This window comes from Saccostrea echinata, unplaced genomic scaffold (genome assembly GCF_033153115.1).
Source record: "Saccostrea echinata isolate AGI-Se365-2 ecotype Australia unplaced genomic scaffold, CSIRO_AGI_Sech_v1 ptg000029l, whole genome shotgun sequence".
Taxonomy (NCBI): domain Eukaryota; kingdom Metazoa; phylum Mollusca; class Bivalvia; order Ostreida; family Ostreidae; genus Saccostrea; species Saccostrea echinata.
In genome coordinates this window covers 23703822-23727397 of record NW_026889778.1, presented here as the reverse complement: position 1 = coordinate 23727397, position 23576 = coordinate 23703822, and the positions used below count along the sequence as shown (strand labels likewise).

Here is a 23576-nt window from a genome sequence, read left to right as displayed (position 1 = left end):
CCTCTATTCCTTTTCGAAGTCCTGCTCCAATAGATGTACCACCAGCAGCATCAATATTCTTGATTAATGCCACTAACTCTTGCCTTACGCTGTCCGTCGTTATAGAGGTTAATGGAGCTACAGTCTGTGCTGTTATGTTGAATGTCACAAGTCCAAGAGAACTGCCAGCTTGTAACCAAACCAGTATGAAAATGGATGTTATTTCTTTCAATTTTGTCATTCTTTGCTTTGAAAAAAAAAGAAAGTTTGACACCTATTTTTGGTCGTTTTGATTTCAAAATATACTCGTCAGCAAAAATAATTAGCACAATAATTCCCTGGTACCTCGTCTTGTTCGACGATTTTTTTAAACACGTCATGGTTTAAAGTCAGAATTATGAGATGAAGAAGACTACATGTATGATTTCTTATAAGAAATGAAAAGAAGTTTAAATTTATAAACATAGGCACTATGATCAATGAACATGTTCCTCTCTCAAATGCTTGGTACTGCAATTTTTACCTTTCTCAGAACACTTGTTTCATTAGTGGGGCCATCCTAAAAATGAATTGAAAGTTTCTTTTGCAGCAATTTCTGATATTCATTATAACATAAAAATTAAGAAAAACAATTTTGTAAAAAGAATGTCAAAGTTAACATGAAATATTTCTTATTTATGACTACAATTGAATCTTAATCTGAAAATAGTTTTATTAAAGACCTTACTTATATACATGAAAAATTAATACAATAATAATTCTAATACTTCCTAATTCTGTAATTTACATAAAATCTCATGCTTACAGACTCTGTTACTTACATAGAATCTCATGCTTATGGACTATGTTACTTACATAAAATCTCATACTTCCAGACTTGTCCAAGACCATCACGAAATTTTGACCAGTTTTCTGTTGTACAACTCTAAATATCGGTGTGGTGTCTTGTGTCGGTGAACCTGGTGTTGTATCTACATTTATATATAATTAAAAATTACGTTAGCATTGCATGATAATTGGTTTTCATATATCAGTGATATAACATTATTTTTTCTTTTCTGCCTTTCAGTTTAGAAAGTCACGAGTATATAACATTTTAAGTATTCAAGCTCATAGTCCATTTAAACAATACAAATCGAGAGCAGAGCAAACATGGACCTCCAAAAACATCAGAGGCGGGATCACAAACCATGCAGGAGTAAGCAATGAGAAGAATCAATCCTTAAAAGAAATATATACAAAACAAGCTTCTATATACCCCAATGTCCATTTCAGTTTATTACAAATATCTCACACATGGGAAGTAATACTTTTACTTCCATGACTCTTCTTAAGATTATACTTCAAATTTAAAGAGATTTTGTCTCTGGTGCATGAAATAAGACAAGCGAAAAGGCAAAACAGACACAAAGGCGAAAAATACCTTTAAAATCAGAATGAAGTCTCATTATTTCCCAAGAACTTCTCCCTTGGCAGAATCTGTTCTGTGGAGTCTGAGCCTCTTTGTTGTGTGGAACAGTGCTACCATCGTCACCACAAAACTCGTCCACCTATATTGCAGGTGAAATGCAAGAGTTAAAAGTCTCCAAAAATATTATGGTTTCAAATTTTAATATATATATATATATATATATATATATATATATATATATATATATATATATATATATATATATATATATATATATATATATATATATATATATATATATATTGCAATCACACAAAGTATTTGAAGTTGGGTGTCAGAATATTTGCTAAATACTGCATACTTTTTACTGTACAGCCTGATGCCAAATACCCTGCTCAGACAAGGTATGGAATAGATAAAAGTATACCCTACAGTTGTATTTAACATTATGAATTAACATATTTCTACATTTTGCAATAAACAAGAGTGAAAGTTCAAAAAAGGAAAATGTGAAATTAAATTCATTCAATAAAATTTACAAATTACATCTGCTTTTTCCTTTAATTCTCAAAGAATTTTTGGGAATATTGAAAACGCATATTAATAGATTCCGTATGGTCTGTGGAATAAAGATTATATTTTTAAAGATAACTATTTACATCTAAAAATGATATTTCAAATGTTCACTAATTTACCGTAAGCCAATAATTGCAGAATGAAGATGTCTTCAAGAAGGGTAATCAGGATCCACAGGAAATATGATTATTGAATGACAGTGTGTGTGTATCATGCGTTCTATTATCAAGGCAGTGCCCCGGTTCTGAGAATTTCACATAAAGTAAGTTGTTGAATGTGTAAGTATTCAAGGATTTTTTTTTTCGATTGGCGGAGAAATACGAGTTTTATATTAAATACGTAGTTTTATATTAAAAACAAATCATGTATGCAGTAAAATTATCCAAACAATTCAGGAAGTTTTCCAAATATTTCTTTTAAAAAATCAAAACAGGAAAACGTTTTTTTACCACAAATGAAACTGTTTTTACAGAGTGATCTACTTACACTTGAGATTCCTGGCTTCCCCATAATTGACCCCTTCACGGTATTTCCTGTTTCGTCTGCACAAAATTTACAGTCCTTTTCAGGTAAACCATTCTCGTCTAAAGAGCAATGCAATTTACTCTCACAATAAGACAGTTCTCTTTTCCCTATGATATCCCTAGCACAGCTGGAAAAATTAGCAAAGTCGAAATGAAATGTCTGTAATCAAACAGAGAACTGAAAACTGACTTTCTGAATATGATTCTCTTTCGTAAAACACCTACATGTTTGGTTTGAATGTTCCCTCAGATGAATAAAACCATGTATTTGTGTTTAAGTCCTGTATTGGTGACTCCTTATCACCATGTTCGTCGAATATACCCCATCTGAAATGGCCCCAAAGGTGCACCAATATTTTATCTACAGGAAGAAAAGTATGTCTCATAAATAAGTCTTATGCACACAATAACAGATGGAATTTTTAATTTTTTCCATAACTGATATACCTCCATTTTTCTGAGCTGGAAGAACTTGTACCGTATACGGCTCTAAATGTATGTGTTTTCCTGGTTTTCCGCATCCCGTCATGCCAGAGACATAGGGTCTGTTATCCACAAGTGGGTTTGGATTATCAACAATTACATGTGCAGAATCGAGTTGTGGCCCTCTTACAAAATTGTTGGTAATATCGTTTGGCCATGATTTTGGTATTACTATTGTAATATCCTTAAAGTAGAGGTGGTATTTTGTTGACCTGTACAACTGGGCGGAAGCCGCCGTAAATAAGTCCTATAAGAAACGAAATATAGAAGGGGATACGATGAATCTAAATTATTGAGCATCTATGAACTTAATGGCAATCGTTGACAGTGCGACCATTGGGGAGAGCGCAGTTGCGTATAATTCATTACAGCATGCCAATTCACTAATAGATACTCCCCTTAAAACCAAACAAAGAACAGTACACAAGTTTTGTTAAAACAGATTATTTGCCTTGCATTGTGGGTCTTGAGGCTACTAAGGACGACAAAATCATAAGGAGCAATATATATAGTTCGAATTTTCTCTTTGCTTCGCGCGACTCGCTGTGCTGGCTTTTCAGCAAAGGAAGAAATCTGTTTTTTTTTTTGTTTTTTTTTTTAAATAAAATGCTTAAATAAATACTGTCTTATTAAAAAAAATCTACATCACAGAAGCAGACCATATGCGCATTTACAATATGTACATTTATTATACTAAGAACTGACCCTGCATAAAACAGTAGATACGATTAATTCGAAGTACGAGTAATTGCAAACACATGTAAAACAAAAGGATTAAATCATGCAAATGATTCTGTCTTTAAAATATAATAATTATCAGACCTTTTTTTACATTTCTCATTTAAATACACTTTGGTGAATGATGAAAATTGTATGCTTTAGATATACAATGACATTTTGTTTTGGAAATTAAATTTAGATAAACATGTATATTTCGTGCGTTTTGGTCACATTAGTTACCTGTTTTATAAGTTTTAGCTTTAATTTATTTGCAGTGTTCTTAATTTAACTCAATAGATATATTATCTTGCTCTTCATCGCAGCCATTCTGCTTAAAAAACTTGTACTTTTCAGATATTTTTTTTTAAATAAAAGGTAAATAGAACGGATGAAAAAACCCAAGTTATTCAAAGTAGCGTTCATTTCTCAATGTTACTCTTTGTTCTCTAAACCTTTCATCTTATGTTACAATCACTGCATTTTCTTCGGTAGGGAATTCGGGTGTTTCGTCTAAGGTATTTAGTTACTGTATTTATAAAGTTTTGCAGCATATCTTCAGATCATTACATTGTGATATCACGCACATCTATAGGTAAACAAAATATGAATTTGAATTTTCATAAAATTTTGTATTTCTTAATTCCGGGTTTAATTAACAGAGCAACTTTATAACCAAGTGTATGTTTAAAAAATCCAAATGGTAGATCATTATACATGCATTTTATTAGTAATTAAAGTAAAGAACATACAGTGACGTTTCTTCGAATTTCATTTCGACGTTATAAAACATGTCCATTCTACATAAAAAGGAACATCTCACCTTAATTCTTTGTATCTGTATTTGATTAGGCTGAAGTTTAGTGGACATTGCAACAGTAACTCCGGTATAACCGTTTCCATCTATCCGAATCCTATTGGATTGACAAACTGCTGTGACACTATAGATAAAACAAAAAGAAAGAGAGTAAAAGGCCAAAAACCTCATATTTTTGGCGCATAACCACTCCTTGTTATATAAGTCACGGAATCTATCAATTACCGCATGCGTTGAAAACCGGGTATTTTAGAGAAGGCCAATCATGTTGGAATGAATAGCAGCTAAATAGGGTCGTTTTACAATTGTGCAAACTGGTTGTCGGTGAAAAATCTACGCATAAAATGAAACAAGGTCAAAAGAAAAATTAAAATATTTGAATGACTTTTTTCCAAATAACTTTTAAACTTGTAATTTCGATGTCTAGGTCATAGAATATCAAAGTCTTTCAAACGACACAAGCCATTGAATATGATATCAATTTTGATACTACTTACATTCAGCTAAACTTAATCATCAAATGTTAATGTCCAATAAATCAAATAAAATTGTTATTTAATCATTTGAAACGTGAGGATTATTTCTTTTTTTATGTGGATACTGCACACGTTTGATACGTTCAAGTCACTCCTCAAGATACTCGATAAAGTCCTAAGAAATTGATATGAATAAAAACTTCAGAAAGGTCTTGTGTCTTTGACAAAATTTTCATACATCTCAAAAGCATTTGTCAACTAAAGCTGATTAGTAAATCTGCACACACTCAAAAAGAAATGATTTTCATACATAATTTGCTATGCTGATTGACATTTGGTGTTTAAAAAACATAAACTGATAATTTTAAATGAAAGAAAAATGCAATCTACCATGAAAAATAAATAAAAATAAACATTAAGAGGACAACAATGAATTTCACTTTTAGTACACTCGTGACGCTGTGAAATTTGAAACACGCATGAATGATGCATGTTACCATGAATTCACAGGTCTTTCATCTGATAACACTTTACAATGCATGAATAATTGGGATAGGTACAGTCACACTATATAACTCTTGTCAACGAATATTCCTTTCTTTCATTTTGTAATTCTTATGGATTTTCCCTTTCTAAAGTATTATTATTATTTATCAACATGTGTCAGGAATATTCATTCGCCATTTTGAATTTTTATAAATATGGATCTGGCTAAAAATTCAAATAGCGATACAAAATGTTACCGGTACATACATTGTACATGTATTTCAATTTATAGTTTTCAAGTATTATTATTTTCTTATTCAAAGTTCATGACTACAATTCTTGTCTTGTATTAAAGTAATTAACGACAGTGTCAATTCCCGTCAAAATTTTCCTACAAATAATAATTTTATCCTATCAGCTAGATAAATCTATTGATCTCTCAAATGTGGCAGGCAATATTTAGGGTATTTTGTTAAAGCGATTGACGCACAGAAAAAAGATATCAATTTGACAGCTTTTCTTTTAAATCAGCTCAGTCAGTAAATTTCCAAAATGTATAGAAATTAGAAATTTTCATTGTTTAAGAAATGATTTTTGAAATTCCAAATGAGCAAAGATATTCCAGTTCACAACACAAATTTAGAGAATATTTAGCAAGTGCTATAAATCTCCAATAATCTTGCATTCAAGACAAACAAACCATGATTAAGCAATGGAAAGGGTGAAAATTTCGAACAGCGAGGGAAGACAGTTGCTCATTAAGAAACTAGAACCGGTACCCGCTATTCAAAGCAATATTGGGCTTTCCTTTGTTTGAACCTTTTGAATTTTTGTACTTGTGATCCAAAAAGAATTATGATTTAGACAAAATATGCTAACATGCGTGGGTTGATCCAAAGACTATGTCACAACTGATATAAAATCTTTAATAATCAAACGTTATCAGCAAAATTTGACATACTAATGTCCCTATCTATTCTAATTTTTTGGCCTTAAAATTTCATTCGATTAAATAAAATACTTTTTAAAATATTAAGATAAACAAAACGTTGTGTTTGTCTATCGTACAAGAATATAAGGAAGGAAAAATTATGAAAACTTCAGAGGTAGGTTTATCTGTTTAGGTGGAGTAAGCATCTCTGTCCACAGATAGCACCAGTCATGAGCCTCTTGTATTGTATCAGTAAAAAAAGAAAAAGTAAAAATGCACTTACAACTAGTCGGTTGTATTTGCAAACATTATGAATTACATGTATAATGACCATAGAATTTTCAAAAAGCTGGCTCTAAAAAAGACTGTTCTAACATTAGCTTGTGACATCGACAAATTATTCAGTAGCCTGTTTTGGTTTAAAAATGATTATATGTACAGAACATGCCCTTGTGTAACAAAATCAGTCGACGTACATGTAGACAATATACAACTTACGTCTTCAAAACATAATTTACCTTCAAGATTTGGGCTTGTCTATTAAACGAAAATAAATGGCCTGTATCAAATATTCCATGTTGTATTTAAAACAGCGGTTCATTCACCTTGTATACGCTTTGATGCACAAACACCAATACCTTTGTGCGTAAGCTAATTATCGATACTAAAATCTTTTAGATGAAGATGAAAATGTTTTCATGAACTGAAAAATTCTTCCCCGCCCTCTCATGACATTGATTCTTTTTTTCTTATTTTTGTAAAATTTAGAGTCTTTCGTGTCATACCTTAACTTGAATTTAAATACAATGTGTCGCAAAAATTAGAGGTTAATAGGTCATTGAAATGGCTGTATCTGTGCCACTATTTTCGCCTCTTTTTTAATCGTGCTATCCACTGCTGCGACACAAGATAAGAGACAAAAGAGGTGATGTAAAGATTTCCTTTTTTATTAAAAGAATGATATTGTCTTCATTGATAAGCGTTGAAGAAATTCTGACCCTATAAATAATAAGTTGGACTTCAGTGGGTATACAAGGTTATACTATTCATTTTCATTCATAAATAAATATTGTCTTATCAAGGGTCATATTTAAACGTGGAAACTTTCATTCTTTGGAAATTCACGTATGACATGCACGAAAATAATTTATCAACATGTAAACCTTTACAATGACGACTAAATCTGAAGTACATCCTTACTGCTTATTTTTGCAAGAATTTTATTCAAACACCATTTTTCCATGCTGCATTCGTATGAACTTTACTTATTTAAGTATTTATTTAAGGACAGATGATACAAACAAACTTTTATCAAAAATCTTGAAACTAACAAATTAAATCATGTTTATAAAAGTAAAATAAATAAGTTTAACCGCCTAGATTTTTATTTTTCATTCAATGATGGGATTATAAGTGACAAAAAGTTATATAGATTAATAAGGGTGGTTGCAGAAAGGTGGAATTTTAAGCATTATCGTAGAAAGTTTACAATTTTTTAATATTTTAGAAATTTATTATTCTAATCATTTACAACCAAAATAAGTAAAAAAATATATATATACCTATCCAGACATCCATTTTTTGTTTGTATCATCTGTCCTTAAGAAGCGATAGTGCATTTGTACGAAATACGTGGTTTCTGCTTAGAATTATCATCGGTCATTTTCATATTACGTGTATATGTATCTATTTATAATACTTCAGTTAACTTCATTGATATATGTTCCATGCATGAAAAACGAATGGAAGTTTTTTTTCCCCAGACTATAATAGCAATGTTATGTTATTTTGAAAGCCATTGATCATCTGTTAATGTTCATTGTTTCTTTCTGAAATACGGATGCAATTCACTGCAATTCTAATCTCCATGAACTTAATTTTTTCCGCGCCAGAGTCGAATAAGTATGAAGCTGTTACGCTGTCCTTAAACTTTTTCCTGTCCTTTATCTTTTCTTTGGTGGCATTCCAACTTGATCATCTGGTTGTATTTCTGTCTTTTTCAATCATCTCCAAATGTCCTTATGTCCTACAGGTGCAAGTTTTTCTTGTGGCTTCCATTCTTAGCTGTTCTGTTGTCACTGTTGCCTTCTCTCCAAAGTATGTGTCCCTGGACTTAAAAGTTGATCTTATCCATTTATGATGTATCCATCTTTCTTTTACTTTTTAACGTTATGTTGGCATCTGATTCTTTTGAGAAAAATTGTATAAATGATTGTATGCTTAATAGAACTAAGTCATGTGAATCTCTCTCTCTCTCTCTCTCTCTCTCTCTCTCTCAATGCACAATAAATAATTTTGTCTCTGTTCCCAAAAACAAAAACAATTTGTTGAGGTCTGTGTTAACATAAACTTTTGTAAAGTTTGCTCCTAGATGATTGAGAGTTTTTCAAATAAACCACACTAATATAATATTTTTAATATTTGTTCAACTTAGCCCACTCTCCAGTCAGAGCTTAAGGGACACACATTTCATATTCTTTTGTAAAAATAATTGCCATTATTCGTAAAGTTTGCTTGCTTAATGTACAGAAATAAAGAAAAGATACACTGTAAAACAATATTCTAAAATATAACTCAGTCTCTATTGGCTTCAATTCTGGACTCATATGACATGGATTAATGTTATGTTAGAGGGCTAGGTGTTCATAATCATGCAAACAGTCTTTCAGCTATCCAGCAATACAGAAAAAGACTTTGAATATGTAATGCATTAATTTATCAATATATAAGCAATATACAGTCAACTTATCCCCGCAGCCACCCTAGGGGCATACTAGGAGGAAATTACCCCCTTTCTCCCAGAACTCTCGACTTGCGTATGAGAAGCATTTTTGTCTGAACAGACAAACAAATATTTGTCAGAATTTACCTTAATTTTTTTTAATCTTAGTAAAATTTATATATATTGAAAGAAAACAAGTTTGTCAGTCAATTTTTATGCATTGCTCAATTCCAAAACCAAAACAAGAAGAAACTTTGTGATGTGCCAAGGAATACATAGCATTCTTCAAAAGGGTATTTATTATTATTATTATTTAGTATTAGGCAATTTTAAACTTTGCTTGAATGCTTCCTTATATTGTTTCATGCGTCTTTGAACATACACATGAATAAGCTTCCTTATATGAAAGGGAATTTCTGGTTTCCCCATAATTGACCCCTACACATCATTTTCTTTGTCGCCCACGCAAAATTTATATTTCTTCCCGGAAGCTCATTTGTGACTAAGGAACACTCCATAACACTTCCACATTATTTCAGCTGATCTTCGCTTTTTTTATCATTAACATAGCTGCAAAATTTATCTACAACTGTAAATATATGAAAGATAATAAACTCACACTAAAACTTCAATTGCAATCTAAAATATTGCAGACGAACTATATTGCTTTAACAATGAAAATAACAAAGCTGAAATACTTATTTATTTGCGATAAAGCTAAGGCCTTTTGTTTTTAGAAAATTCAATTTATATAAATACATGTTTCTTTACATGTTCGTGAGTGCACCTGACTAAATGACAAATGAATAATGTATTTTAACTTAAATAGTTATTTCATTATAAATTTAAAAAAAAATGAAGATAACGAACGGTAATCAATGCCATAAATCAAGTAAAGGATATGAATTACTGAAAGGGCAAAACTTGAGGAGAGATCTGGTGCCTAGGAGGAGTAAGCATCCCCTGTCGACCGGTCACACCCGCTTTCAGCTCTATGTACTGATCAGGAAGACGGAGCAATCCGTAGTAAAGCTTAGTTTAAGAATAATGATTTAACAATTGATATGAAAGATATCAGACCAAATGCGACCCAACATAATACCTTCCCGCATGTTCTGCTGAAGAAAAGACTTTATCGTAAACCGTTCCAAGAGTGTGTTATATTTAGGCTTTCAGCATCCTGTCCGGCCAGACACATAGGGTCTTTTACCTATGGAGGGGTTAGGTATTTCTACAATCTTATGTGCCGAGTCGAATTGTGCCCCTCATATAAAATTTTTATTCATATTCTTGCCCTTGACTTTGGTATAATTAATGGGATTTTCTCAAAGAAAAGGTGGTGTTTCGTTCATGTAGACTTGCACAGTTGGCAAAAAATACTAAAAATATTCCTTCTTTAAAAAAAAAAAAAACAAAACAAATGTTATAAGAATTCTGTCTAAATCTATGTTATAAAGTATACGTAATGCTTGTATTTTGATGTGATGTATAGGTATATATATTAAATACAAAATAACCTGTACATGAATGGTGTTTGCAATACTAATATAATACAACTTATACAAAGCGAATGATATATTTTTTTTTATCTGGACATACGATTTCATTATATTCTGAAATTTGACTCGTTCAAAATTTTACTTAACATTATTACAAGAATCAAAATTGAATTTATTACATTCAACTTTTATTCTTGACATCTTCATTTAGTATCATGTACTCTTTTTTTACTGGGATTTAAGAATAATCTCAAACTACAAAAATGGCATTTTTCGTTATCAACTCTTATTTATTATAGAATATATAGACAATATTGAGAAATAAAATTATTGGATTTTTTTAAAAAGAAAATTTGCACTTTCATTACTTCATCATTTTTAAGCAAGTGCTCTGTAACAGTTGTTTTTCCTACTTTCTATCATTTGGTAGAAATACAACGTCGTTAACAAACCACAAGGTACAATCTATGCCTCCAGATGCAATGTTATATCAACTGAATGATGTGATTTGAGTTGTGAGTTTTTTTTTAGAGAAAGACTATCTATAGATGAAGATTTTTTTAAAATTTATATTTAATCAGATGATGTAAGATTAGATTGAAAAATTAATTTGCATTGAAATATTTAGTTATTTTAAGCCGGACCTTTTTAAACTTAATATTGTATATTTTCAGTGTAAAGTCTACAGATATTTTTAATGTCACATCATAGGAACATATCTTTTATTCAAGAGTCCTTTTTTCGGGAGACTGCATATGCTGGAATTATACTTCGCTTTGAAAAATCTTAACATTGATTTTTGTATTTTGATTTGTATGTCCCCTCACTTACTTGAAATAATGACAGTAACCTTAGTATCACCATTTCCTTTGACCTAAATCCCATTTGTTTGACAAAATCTATTATAATGCTAGTTAAAGGCATGAAAATATCAAAAACATCAAACAAATTTAAAACTTTCATTTTCTGGTACATTAATTGCATTATCGCACACAAAGTTGTTTCTTTACTAGTCTTGAAATCAAGACACATGACTTATAATAGTCCTATTAACGCACCCCTCTTTGCGTCAGTTGTATCTATGATTGAGTCTTGATGTGATGTTCATACATTTGTTCTGAAATGATTTACAGTAGTTCTTTATTTTGTTTATGTGTTTCTTTGTTTATTTAACGTTCATTCGAGAACTTTCTCACTCATATTGAGACGCCACCTCTTACCGGTGGAGGGCTGCAAATTTAGACCGGGACAGGGCACTCAGGGCCTTTGAGCAGTGAGGGACCTTTTTCGTGCCAGCACCTACTGCGACACGGGACCTCGGTTTATACGGTTTCATCCGAAGGACCGATCTCCACGTCCCGAAGTGGGATTCGAACCCGCGACGTAAGTATCAATTACTTACTTCGCGACTTTAGAACAAACGCCTTCTAACCACTACGCCACGCATACGACACTTCTTTATTTAGAGGAGAAGTCCCGATTAGTACAAATTTCAATTCTTCCGAAAGGCCTTATAAATGAAATATGGAGATAACGAACAGTAATCGAGTACAGAAGGAAGTCGGAAGCAGAGCAAACACAAACCTCTAAAAACCTGAAAGGCGGGATCAGATGCCATGGAGGAGCAAGTACACCCCGCCGACTAGCCACACCCGCCGCTAGCCTGCTGCCACGACCGGGCAAACGGAAAAATTCGTAGATATTTCAGAATAAACAATACATCCGCCGTGTGCCCCTTGTCATGATCGGGAAATAACGGAAAAATCCGTCGACAATTCAGTGTGTAAATAATGGCCTAACAATTAGTATGAAAAACGTCAGTCAGCATTCAACTTAATGAGAGACTGCATTTGCTGACAAGGTCACTGCATCGACCATAGAACTTGCGAAATGCTGATTTTAAACTAGACTGTTGATATCCTTGTTTCACTAGCCTGTCTGTCAATAGCCTGCTCTGCCTTAGAAATTGTTCGTACGTAGAGCATACTATTGCTCATTGAATCAACTGAGAGATAAAAACTCCACAAGCATGAGACAAGGGCACAATGCCAAAATAAGGAAAGTTGACGATAGAAAGTTGAAGTCATTTTGTTTTTCATAAAGTTTCGTTGTTACGTTATAATTAACATTTTTTTTCTAGTAAAATATCCAAATATGAAAAAGATGTGTCAGAATCTCTGGTATCTTTTATTTCCAGTTCAAAGCGATATATCGATTCGACATATGAATAGAAGTAACTATTGTTAATTGAAAATACGTCGTCGATATATCTAAGTGTCGAACGCCACACCAAGTGTTTTCTCAATACAAAAAATAGGTCTGCTAATAAAGGGGCGCAATTGGTACCCAAGGGAATTCCGATAGATTATTGGAAGACTTGATCTCCAAAAATTACATAGATATTGTCATTCAGAAACTCAGGCATCTTTTTAATATCAGATTCGGAGTACTGTGTGTACGATCAGAATCTTTTAAAAATCTTTTAACAAAATAATTTTGCAAATGATCAATGCCAAATTAAGTAAATTTACGAGTTCCATTTTATTGAAAAAGCAGGGACTTGATGTCAAAAAGCCTAGACTTTAATTTATCGTGGGGAATGGCTGTATAAAGTGTTGAAAAGTCGTACGTTTTGAAGTTATTGATTTTGGTAAAATTTTGTGATTTCAAATTCTCTAAAAGTTCCTTTTGAGTTGTAAAGTATCCACATCTGATTTACGCCACTTCTTGAATATAGTGTTGTGCAGTACTCCTCAAGTTTCCCCTTCCCTGCTGTTAATATTTCAGTGAGGAGTAAGGAACGAGGCTTGGTAGAACATTTACTGAAACCCACTTTGTATCTTTGTTTGTAAGGATTTTTATGTAGTTTAGGAATCCAGTATAAGTCTGGTTATTCAAATCCATTTTGAATGTTGGGAATATTAAAAATATTTAAAACTGACATATGATTTTGAAGATTTTCCTCCATAGAAAAGGGAGCGATGGATATAAGTTGGATTACCACTTGCAGAATTAAATCCCAGCTTCTCTGAAATACAATTAAAATAATGAACAAAAATCATATTTTGTTTGAATACCACGATAAAAAAAGCATTTTTATTCTGATAATCTTAAGCATTGATCAAATCTAGAGGATATCCATGTTTTTTTTTCCTATGGATTGTTATTTTCACCCATTTCATTAACAAGACCGTGCTTTGGAACTTTCGGTCGTATGTCTTGGCTGAGACAATGTTTGCGATCTATCAAGAAAAAAAAATTGAAACACAAAAACTATCTGTACAAAACAGAATTAATAAATCCACTAGTGTGTCGTGTTATTTCAATTTTTAATCGGTATATATAACGAGTAAAAATATGCAAAGAATGTAAAAATGCTATTCACAATCGATAAAACATGTGCTACCATGTATAATGAATAATACACATTTTTATAAAGATTACTGTTAACTTGCTTGATCTGTGTCGCCTCTAATTGTTTCGAGGAAATACATATACCTACTCTTTACAGAGACCACAATATCTCATTTGTTAGCTTTTTTCTTTTCATTACCAAAATTTCTTTGGGGGTACATTTTATACGTATTATATTTGGCTTTGTATTCATTTTAGTGCTTTTGGTGGAAAGACAGTTTCGCTAATTCAAGTTCTAAATGTCCTGCAAATATATACATAAATAAGACCATTAAACAATGCGCAAAATCAAATCTATGCCAACTTGTTTAAAACTCAATTTCCGGCAAATATCGTACACGCTAAATGTAGTACATTAATTTTACAGTTATTAAACATGATTATTATACAACCACTTAAACACTTAAATTGGACTTATTCACAACCAGCTGTTTTTATTTCTAACATTTTACAAAACATGGTCATTGCAAATTTGTTATAAAACGACAAAGTTAACGAATGAATGTACATAATCAATCATCACTTAAGTAAAATTAAAGAAATATTTATCATTGCGTTGTTAAACCATAAACAATGACATCATTCATTTATATTCATATTCAAATTTTGAATCAATGATCACTTATTGTTAAAATGTATATGCATTAGATCTGGCTATTATGTACACTGAGGTTAGTTTTGGTGTTGTCAATTCATCCACAATTACGCACTAACAGTAAATGCAATTTCTGGGCTATTAGACGACGCCTGCGCCTTTTCCAGGCGACTTTCTTTTGTTATAAATAATGCATCCAAACACAACTATGGCTATCAAAACTAATGCTGCCGCGCATACAGCGATTATCAGAACCTCGTTGGATGAAGATGGTGATTGTAATTTCTCGCGTTCCCAAGTGCTGTCAGTAATCACGGACAAAGAAAGAATGTTCGAAACATCGCCTTTGTTTCCTGCTTCATCGACAGCACGGACTGCTAAATAGTAGTTCGCATTAACTTCCGGTAACGCCAAAGAAAATAGTTCCAAGCTCCCTGGATCAGAGGGGGTGGGTATGTTTCTGGTCAATGGTTCAACCGTTTCTGGAGAGTTCCGTAAAGTTGAAAGGTTCTTTGACAATAAAATGTTATAAAGCAAAGCTGTTACAAAAAAAAAATAATAATAATAAAGATATTTAAGGTACATATTGATTTGAAGCTTTGGAGGTGATTTAGTTTCCTTTCCAAATATATGTATTGTAACAACTATAACAAAAATTTAAAGAAAAAAATTTTTCACTTGTAAGACATGAAACAAAAAAAAAAACTTTCTGTACCTTTGCCATATGTGACGTCATCTCCAACAGCATTCCAGCTTACATTAAAAGAGTTGTCTTTTCTGTTGATCACTTGGAGTGTTATTATGCGCGCCGGTGATATGATGTCATTAGTAATATTCACTTGGCTATAATTATATACAGTGAATGAGCCACTGGATGCTACTCGTTTAAAACCATCTACAGTCTTTGTTTCCAAATTTATGGCTGCTGCAAACACAAACATTAATATTATTGCTAAATACTGAACAGTCATTTCTTCTATGATATAGACACTTTAAGATGATTTTACCTAAATGAACAACAGCTTATCAAACTTTAATGATTTACCGAAAACCCCAGCTACGCAAAGCAAATTTGCATAAAATATATACAGTCAATAGATAGAACATAATTATTAGTATTCCCCTTACTGTCTTCATTCTGTGTTTCTCTTTTCCGTCTTCTAACCTTTGGAACAAGAATTTTAGTTTCACCACTTTTTCCTGTTACTATGAGCTTGAGGCTATGTCTGCCACCTTCTTTTATTTGAGAAGGTAACAACACTCCTGTGTAGAGTCCATCTCCCTTAATTATATCTTCACCTGAAGAAATTACAAATGTTTCTGCAAATACTACAAATATTGACGTAAAGTCAATTTCATTACAAAAATTGTCATTTTAATTTTATTTGCATATGTGAGGAATACGGAAGCCCGTTGAGGCCAATTCAGAGAAAGAAATATTTTTATTGCGTTTAAACGCAATAAATATTGCGTTTAATCGCAAAACATTGCGTTTAATCGCAATAATCATTGCGTTTAAACGCAAAAGATTGCGTTTAATCGCAATCTTTTGCGTTTAAACGCAAAACACTTTGCGTTTAAACGCAATATACATTGCGATTAATCGCAATCTTTTGTGTTTAAACGCAATAATTATTGCGATTAATCGCAATGTTTTGGTTTAAACGCAATAATTATTGCATTTAAACGCAATGAAAAATATTTCTTTCTCTGAACTGGCCTCAACGGGCTTCCGTAGAGGAACGACAATGATGAGAAAATATAAGGTAGCCTCTGGAGAAACAGAGCAAAATCCGGAATCACTTGAACTACAAGTTCACATCGAAAGATCTCTAGCTACGTGCTTGTCGTATACAATATGGGAAATCTGATCATAAGCCATAGCCAGTTCTATACATGTAGCTGATAATATTGTTATTGTTAAAATGTTACTTATGGCCATGGCTACCCTGCAATTAATTTCTTTGTGTTTGTGAATTTCAGTGTTATACTGAAATACTGAGCGAATGGATCTGATGGTGATATTCATGAGCTTGAGATGGGTCATAAAAAGCGATGAAAAAGAATTCATTTCAAGATATGTTGTGGGTAAATCTATGCATTTTAAATAATCATGATTTATCGGTAGCCGCTACGCTACTAAATGTAGAATATTCTAGTTGAATACGCGTTTTTTCTCTTCTTGTTCTAAATGTGTCATTAGTTTTCTTATAAGAAAAAAGTATCAGAAAACTTTTCAGGACTAATTTCTTTGTTATTGGTCAAAGTGGCTCATTGTCTATTCAAATTCGTTACATTTACCTTGACCATTATCTGTTAGAACAACTGTTAACACTTCTCCTTTAGAATCCTCGATGTTCATTGAAACAAAAGCATCCAGGACTGGTGACGATCCTTTCATAACTAAAGCATAGATGACAAGAGGAGTGGAGGGGGAAAACGCAAACGAGTCTGAAGATATCCAAGCAGTCGCAGTGAATACGTCCTCAGAAGGATCTCTGGGATGTGAATGCACTGTCAAGGTTAAAATTATGTCCATGTCGGCGATTGATGAAATCTGTACGTAGTAAGTTCCAACCTTAAAATGTTTATTAAAAAGGACACGATTACAATTTGTTATTAATTTCAGAATAAATACATAGGCACCAAATTTTCTCGTTTTACAGTATAATAAAACGGATGTGAAGTTCATATAGCCAAGGTGATTTTCTAGAGGACCACCGTAACGTTATAAAACGGATAGTAAAACCCCCATCTTTATATCCACAGTGTGAAAATGGGTATTATTTTCTTTTAAATTTCACTATATATTCCATATAAATTATTCATACTATTACTCATTCATTAGCGCAGTCGTTCCAGGGTCGATAGATTTTTTTCTAAATGTTTTAACTACGCTACGGACTAGATATGACTTAAGTCAAGAAAACGTTCTTAACATTTTTTAACTTATTAATCCCCTGTCAACTACATGTATTACTTGTTTTACAGTTTAGTACGCTTACGATTACTCGTAATTTAACAACTGTAACGTTTATTTTCTTACTGAAAGAAAAGCGGAAACATATTACTGCGTATTTTCTCTCTATGAATATATTGTTACGAAATACATATGTTTGAATACATTGAATTTGTTTAGCGTAGCTGTTTCTTTGTTGTTGTTGTTTTTTTTTTCAAACATTTTATTCAACATTTTTCAAACAGTTATTGCAGAAAAATTGATCAAGAAGAATACTGGAAACGTACTCTTTCCATGGGGTCATAATTCCGCGGGATCACAATTTCTGTTCAATCTTACGCTGATTTCTTAGATTGCCTCAATATACCTTAACTTTACTTTAAGTTCACTGGGACAAATTTCTGTGTAAAATTTGTGACCGTGCACATGGCTTAAATTAATACCATGCGGAAAGAAGTACTTATGCAATAGTTTTAAGATCGAGTTTCACAAAAATTACAATATTAGGATAAATTGCAATGTAGTTTGTGGAAATCAAACCAAAATAAAGACTCGTCTATGTATTGGTGTGCTCTCCTTATTTCAATCCTGTTGGAGGAACGCAATTTTGAGCAAAACTTCTGACATACAAACAGACAGATGTCAGATGGGAGAGGTCAGATAAATATATAGGCTTACCAATGCATAGATGCAAGATTTTCTGCGTTCTGATAGATATTAAAAATAAAAAAAAATGTAAAAGTTAAAATGGAATCCAATAAATATATTAAGCATACATACCTCTGCTAATCCACTTATCTTTATTCGACATGAATCTGTACATGGATCAGACGTCCAAGTCTTATTTCCAGGTCCTATGAGTGAAGCTGAAATATCGCTTACATCAGGGCCTTGCAGCAATAAAATTGTGTCGAGTCCCAGTGTGGAGTCAACATAAACAACAGTGGTGTAGTTCTGACCTTTCATCACACTTAAGCTTTTACTCTCTATCTGGGGGAGAAAATATCCAAGTCATCATTTCACATTGTAATCTTACTGTATAACACAGAAGAGAGTGCGGTTGGTACATGTAAGCTAGAAAACAAAGTCTTACGCAGGATCGTAGGAAGCAATTTCAGTTGGGGGGAGGGGGGCACTATCAACTACGTACCAAAAATTCCTTGAAAACTTGACAAGCAAAAAAAAAGACGTTATTATTGAGGGACATACGCATATACTAGTAGTAGCTATGTTTTATATAGTATTCTATATATCGGCAAAATTATTGGGGGGGGGGGGGGGGCGTGCCCCCCGTGCCTTCTTCAGTTCCTTCGGCCTTATTCAGGTATTTTGACCTTTACCTCGATAGAGGTGTCTTTTTCATCAGGCAGGTAATTTACGCTTGATAGCTTCGGTAGACCATAAGGGACGATAAGGGACGATGAAATATTTATTACCAAGGTGTGACCGGTGCAAAGTATGATGGGACAGGTACTTTTGGGGGCATTCATTAGCTGGGACAAGCACTTTTCCTTTACAAGTGGGAGAACACTTTTTAGTCATAATGATATACATAGAGTGCAAAACTGTCTTGTCTCAATTAAGTTTTTCCAAATTGTCTGGAGAATAATACATTTTAGAGTTTGAAAGTATAATTATAAACATGCTATTACAAGAAAAACAATACCAAATTAACCACATTTCATTGAAAAAAAAAAGTAATTTCAATGATAAGAGAACACATCGATATCGACTGACTGGCCTTAACATTACGATGTACCCTTTCTGTGAAAAATTCAATCCTTTTTACAGTATTTCATTTTAGATTTAAAAAAAAAATGCCACTCTTTATTGAAATGTAAAAATAAGAATGTTCAATTAAGAGAACACATCATTATCGATGACCCTAACATGATGATTGATGCTTTCTATGAAAATTCATGTCTTATTATATCAGAAACTCTCTTTTTTCTAAATCAATATGTTAAAAACTCTTATTTCTATATGTAAATATATGTAATAAATTGGATTAAATTTTCAAGGTTTGTACCAAAGTGCTCAAAGTGCTTTGATATTCCTGCAAATTAAAACAAATTATGACTCATAGTGTTCATTTAAATCAATTTTAATACATTATTTACAGGTTGCATCTAATCCAAAATCACATTTAAAAGTCCAAAACATATAGTTCTATATAGAAAAAAAACAATATTTCTTAAAGTGAATGGATTTTGTACCCTTCAAGTGGAAGTCATCTACGCAAATCCTCTACATGGCCGACATGCACTAATTAAGGTTTTCTTATATTGGATCTCTTCACACAAAATGATGATGGAATATATACTTTTTGCATCCTTAAAGGTATGGGACCAAGACTTTTTTTAATTTTACTTTTTTAATGGGTTTGTTTGTTTGTTGTTGTTTTTTTTCAATCGGTCCCACCCTGGTGATAAATATGCCTGATGTCCCTAAAAGTGCACTCGTGTGAAAAATTAATCTATTTGACCTTCACCTTTGAAGGTATAATCCCAAGCTAAATATATGCTTACTCTTACCAGCTCCTATGCTGGGATCTTTTTTAAAAAATAAAAAAATTACCAGATTTACTATTCTGCATTGCTTAAATAAGTAATGACAATATGAAAAGTCTACACTTTTCTTTTTCCTATACTCAATAGATTCTATAAATCAGACTCCATCCATTAGGTATAATTAAGGAATAACTTTTTTTTTTTTTTTTTTTTTTTTTGGTTTTCTTTTGTTTTTGTTTTTTGTTTCACGATGAGATCAAGCGATTGGCTTGCGTCATAATTCGCATAAACACCGAAGATATTTATGCATAAAATTATCAGGCAAGCCAATAGCTTGATCATCATCATGAAGCCAAAAAAAAAAAAAAAAAAAAAAAAAAGAAAAAAAAAAAGACAGTTATTCCTTATATCTACATTATCTTCTCTACCTGATTCCGTATATTCACGTGTTCTACGACCAGCCTACTTCTCTCTCTCTCTCTCTCTCTCTCTCTCTCTCTCTCTCTCTCTCTAGTACCTACGTCAGTTGACACATATTTAAGTTCTGGTTCATAAAACACAAATTTGAAAATCTATTGAAAATAAAAACAATGGCATTAAAAGAAACAGATATTTTTTCTTTGTCTTGGTTTGGTTTCAAACAAACAAGTCCGACCTTTTTTCTGTCGCGGAAGAGTATTCCTTGCACGCATTCATACTGATAGTAATTTTACAGTTTACAAACCGGGAGTTGTTTAAAATTCCAGATGAATTGTATTGCATAGTGGATACGTTTAGGATTTCAGTTTTAGCTAGATTGGAATTTGAATGTGGAAAAATTTGAAGATTCGACTTGGTATCTCGTACGTACGACATAGCATCTCATACGTACGACTTTATATCTCGTATGTACGACAAATTATCTCGTACGTACGACTTATTATTGTCTCGTACGTACGACTTAGTATTTCGTACATACAAGATATTATGTTGTACGTACGACATATTATCTCGTACGTACGACTTAAGTATCTCGTACGTACGACATAGTATCTCTTACGTACGACATAATATCTCGTACATACGACATAATATCTCGTTCGTAAGACATATTATTATCTCGTACGTACGACTTAGTATCTCGTACGTACGAGATATTATATTGTACGTACGACATATTATTTCATACGTACGACATATTATTATCTCGTACATACGACTTAGAAAAAAATATTTTCAATTGGTAGCAATACGCTTCCGTAAGGAACCAATAGCTTCATGAAGAAATCAAGTTTTTTTTATCATTTGTACATGTAGTTTTATTCCGCGGAATCACAATTTCTGTTTAATCTGCGTGTATGAAATAACGTGGATTTTTTAGATAACCACTACATGCTTTAGATATACTTCATATATGCAAGGAGAAATTTCCGCATAAACATTTGTGATCGTTAATAAGTATCAGGTGGAGAAAGGTACATCTTTGGTATCTAAATTACATCAGCACAATAGTCATTTAAACATTCTTTACATTTTACAATAATTTTGACCTAGTTAACCAAATACATGTATCTATCTATCTATCTATCTATCTATCTATCTATCTATCTATCTATCTATCTATCTATCTATCTATCTATCTATCTATATATATATATATATGTGTGTGTGTGTGTGTGTGTGTGAGGGTGTGTGTGTGTGTGTGTAAGGGTGTGTGTGAGGGTGTATGTGTGTGTGTGTGTGTTTTCAAAAAACATTTCCCACTTAAATAATACATATGAGTTCGTATGTTAAGAATGCCCACGTTGTTACATCACAATAGTCAAATAAGTTGTCTATACCTTTAATAAAATAAATCCTTACAAGTAAACAAAATAAACCCTTAAATCGAAGAAATATTCCTTTTGCCATTCTCTACCTATTCACTGCATAAAACAATTTGTGAGGGTAACAAAACGACTAAGATATTGAATGACAAAGGTCTCGTTTGTAATCTTAACCTTTAACTTTGACTTTCAATTACATGTATGACTTTCTCTTAGAACTTCTACCTAAAATGTATCTAATATGTAGGAAATCTGTAAGATGGAAACTAGATATTATCAGTTCACACAATGAAAGCTATTTTGACCTTTGACTAATTGAGACAGAAAACTACTTTTTTTCCTATAATTTTTTTCAGCCGATGTCATTAATTTTAAGTCTGTAAGTTAAAAGATACTCAAGTTATTGCGTCACATAAATGTGTTGAAGGACAGACAGACAGCTGGGCTCACGAAGCAATCCATTACTATAAAACATAAATATCACCTTTGTACGGAGCCCCAAAAGTGTATTCATACTAACCTGGTACATTTTATTATCGTCATCAGAGGCACATTCGGCAATTTTAGCGAAACTATCAATAAGAGCTGTAGAATTATCAATTCCAGAATAAAAATGGCTTGAGCCTCCACTCTCTTTCGCAAGGTTTTCCATATCTTTATCTGCCGCTTGACTAATGGCAATCGTCGTAACAATAACATTTTTGGCTAAGATTTGATTTATGACATCTTCGATTCCTGGTTTATTTGTATTTTGTCCATCTGAGACTAGAATTATCTCGCTTCCTTTAATGCTATCACCACTTGTGTTAAGAACCTTAAGTTGAAAAAAAATTTTCAAAAGCTATTAAAAATTAACCCATGCATATCAAAACTATATATATGAGTACATTGCACGTATCTTCAAAAATGGATTGATGACAGTTTGATAATTTCATTACATCATACAATTAAAAAAAAGAATACAAAATGTTCTCTTCATCAAGATTTATAGATTTAATACCTCTATCCCTTTAAGTAAGCCTGCCCCAATGGATGTTCCTCCAATTGCACCAATACCGTTTATTAAAGTCACCAAACTTTTTCGCACCTCATCTGACGTCACAAGCTTTAGCGAAGAGACAATTTTTGCAGTGCCATCAAAAGTCACCACTCCCACTGAACTACCATTCGATACCCAGTTTGTGATAAAAATAGATGATATCTCTTTTAACTCCTTTATTTTCTACAAATTAAAATGTTACGGTTTTTATTTCGATTTACTTTCTCTTTTTGCATTTTTTAGTGTTGTCAACGAGTATCCGATTAACCGGTTAACCGCCGAACGACGCGATTATCAGTTTGTAAAACTGCTACTTGGTTACTTGGATATACAAGTACTTACTTTATTTACCTTTTTTTGAACGATAGACTTGACATAGCGTTTTACAAGTACGATATTTGTTTTAATAAGTATTTCACAGTTTATCTAATTGGTGGCTTTCACTGTCAAGAGGTATACAAGTTTTGAAGGTTTTGAAGGCTTCAGTTAATTATATAATGACTTCACACAAATCTGTGCTAGTTCGTAGTACAAGATTAAAGAGGGCGCTGCCATATGCATCAAAATATTTAAAAAAAAAAAAGGCTTTATTTTTAAGGTGTAAAATATTTGAAATGGAATTAACATATACGG

At 32.3% G+C, this 23576-nt stretch overlaps 2 protein-coding genes across 3 annotated transcripts in view; both read right to left on the bottom strand.

The window, feature by feature from the left end:
* LOC133195715 (calcium-activated chloride channel regulator 1-like) overlaps window positions 1–23576 on the bottom strand; it is a 46541-nt gene that overhangs the window by 4058 nt on the left and 18907 nt on the right. Inside the window, exons 5-8 of the mRNA XM_061331642.1 lie at window positions 1403–1529; window positions 835–950; window positions 503–538; window positions 2–226 (exon numbers count right to left, since the gene is read on the bottom strand). Coding sequence (XP_061187626.1) covers window positions 2–226; window positions 503–538; window positions 835–950; window positions 1403–1529 — 504 coding nt within the window. The remainder of the gene's footprint in view (window position 1; window positions 227–502; window positions 539–834; window positions 951–1402; window positions 1530–23576) is intronic.
* Window positions 14649–23576, bottom strand: part of LOC133195717 (calcium-activated chloride channel regulator 1-like) — a 66691-nt gene continuing 57763 nt past the window's right edge. Inside the window, exons 12-13 of one of the 2 annotated variants that reach the window (XM_061331645.1) lie at window positions 15346–15555; window positions 14649–15169 (exon numbers count right to left, since the gene is read on the bottom strand). In XM_061331645.1, the coding sequence (XP_061187629.1) occupies window positions 14772–15169; window positions 15346–15555 (608 nt within the window). In that variant the 3' untranslated portion in view covers window positions 14649–14771. The remainder of the gene's footprint in view (window positions 15170–15345; window positions 15556–23576) is intronic. The other variant, XM_061331646.1, reaches the window with a different exon arrangement.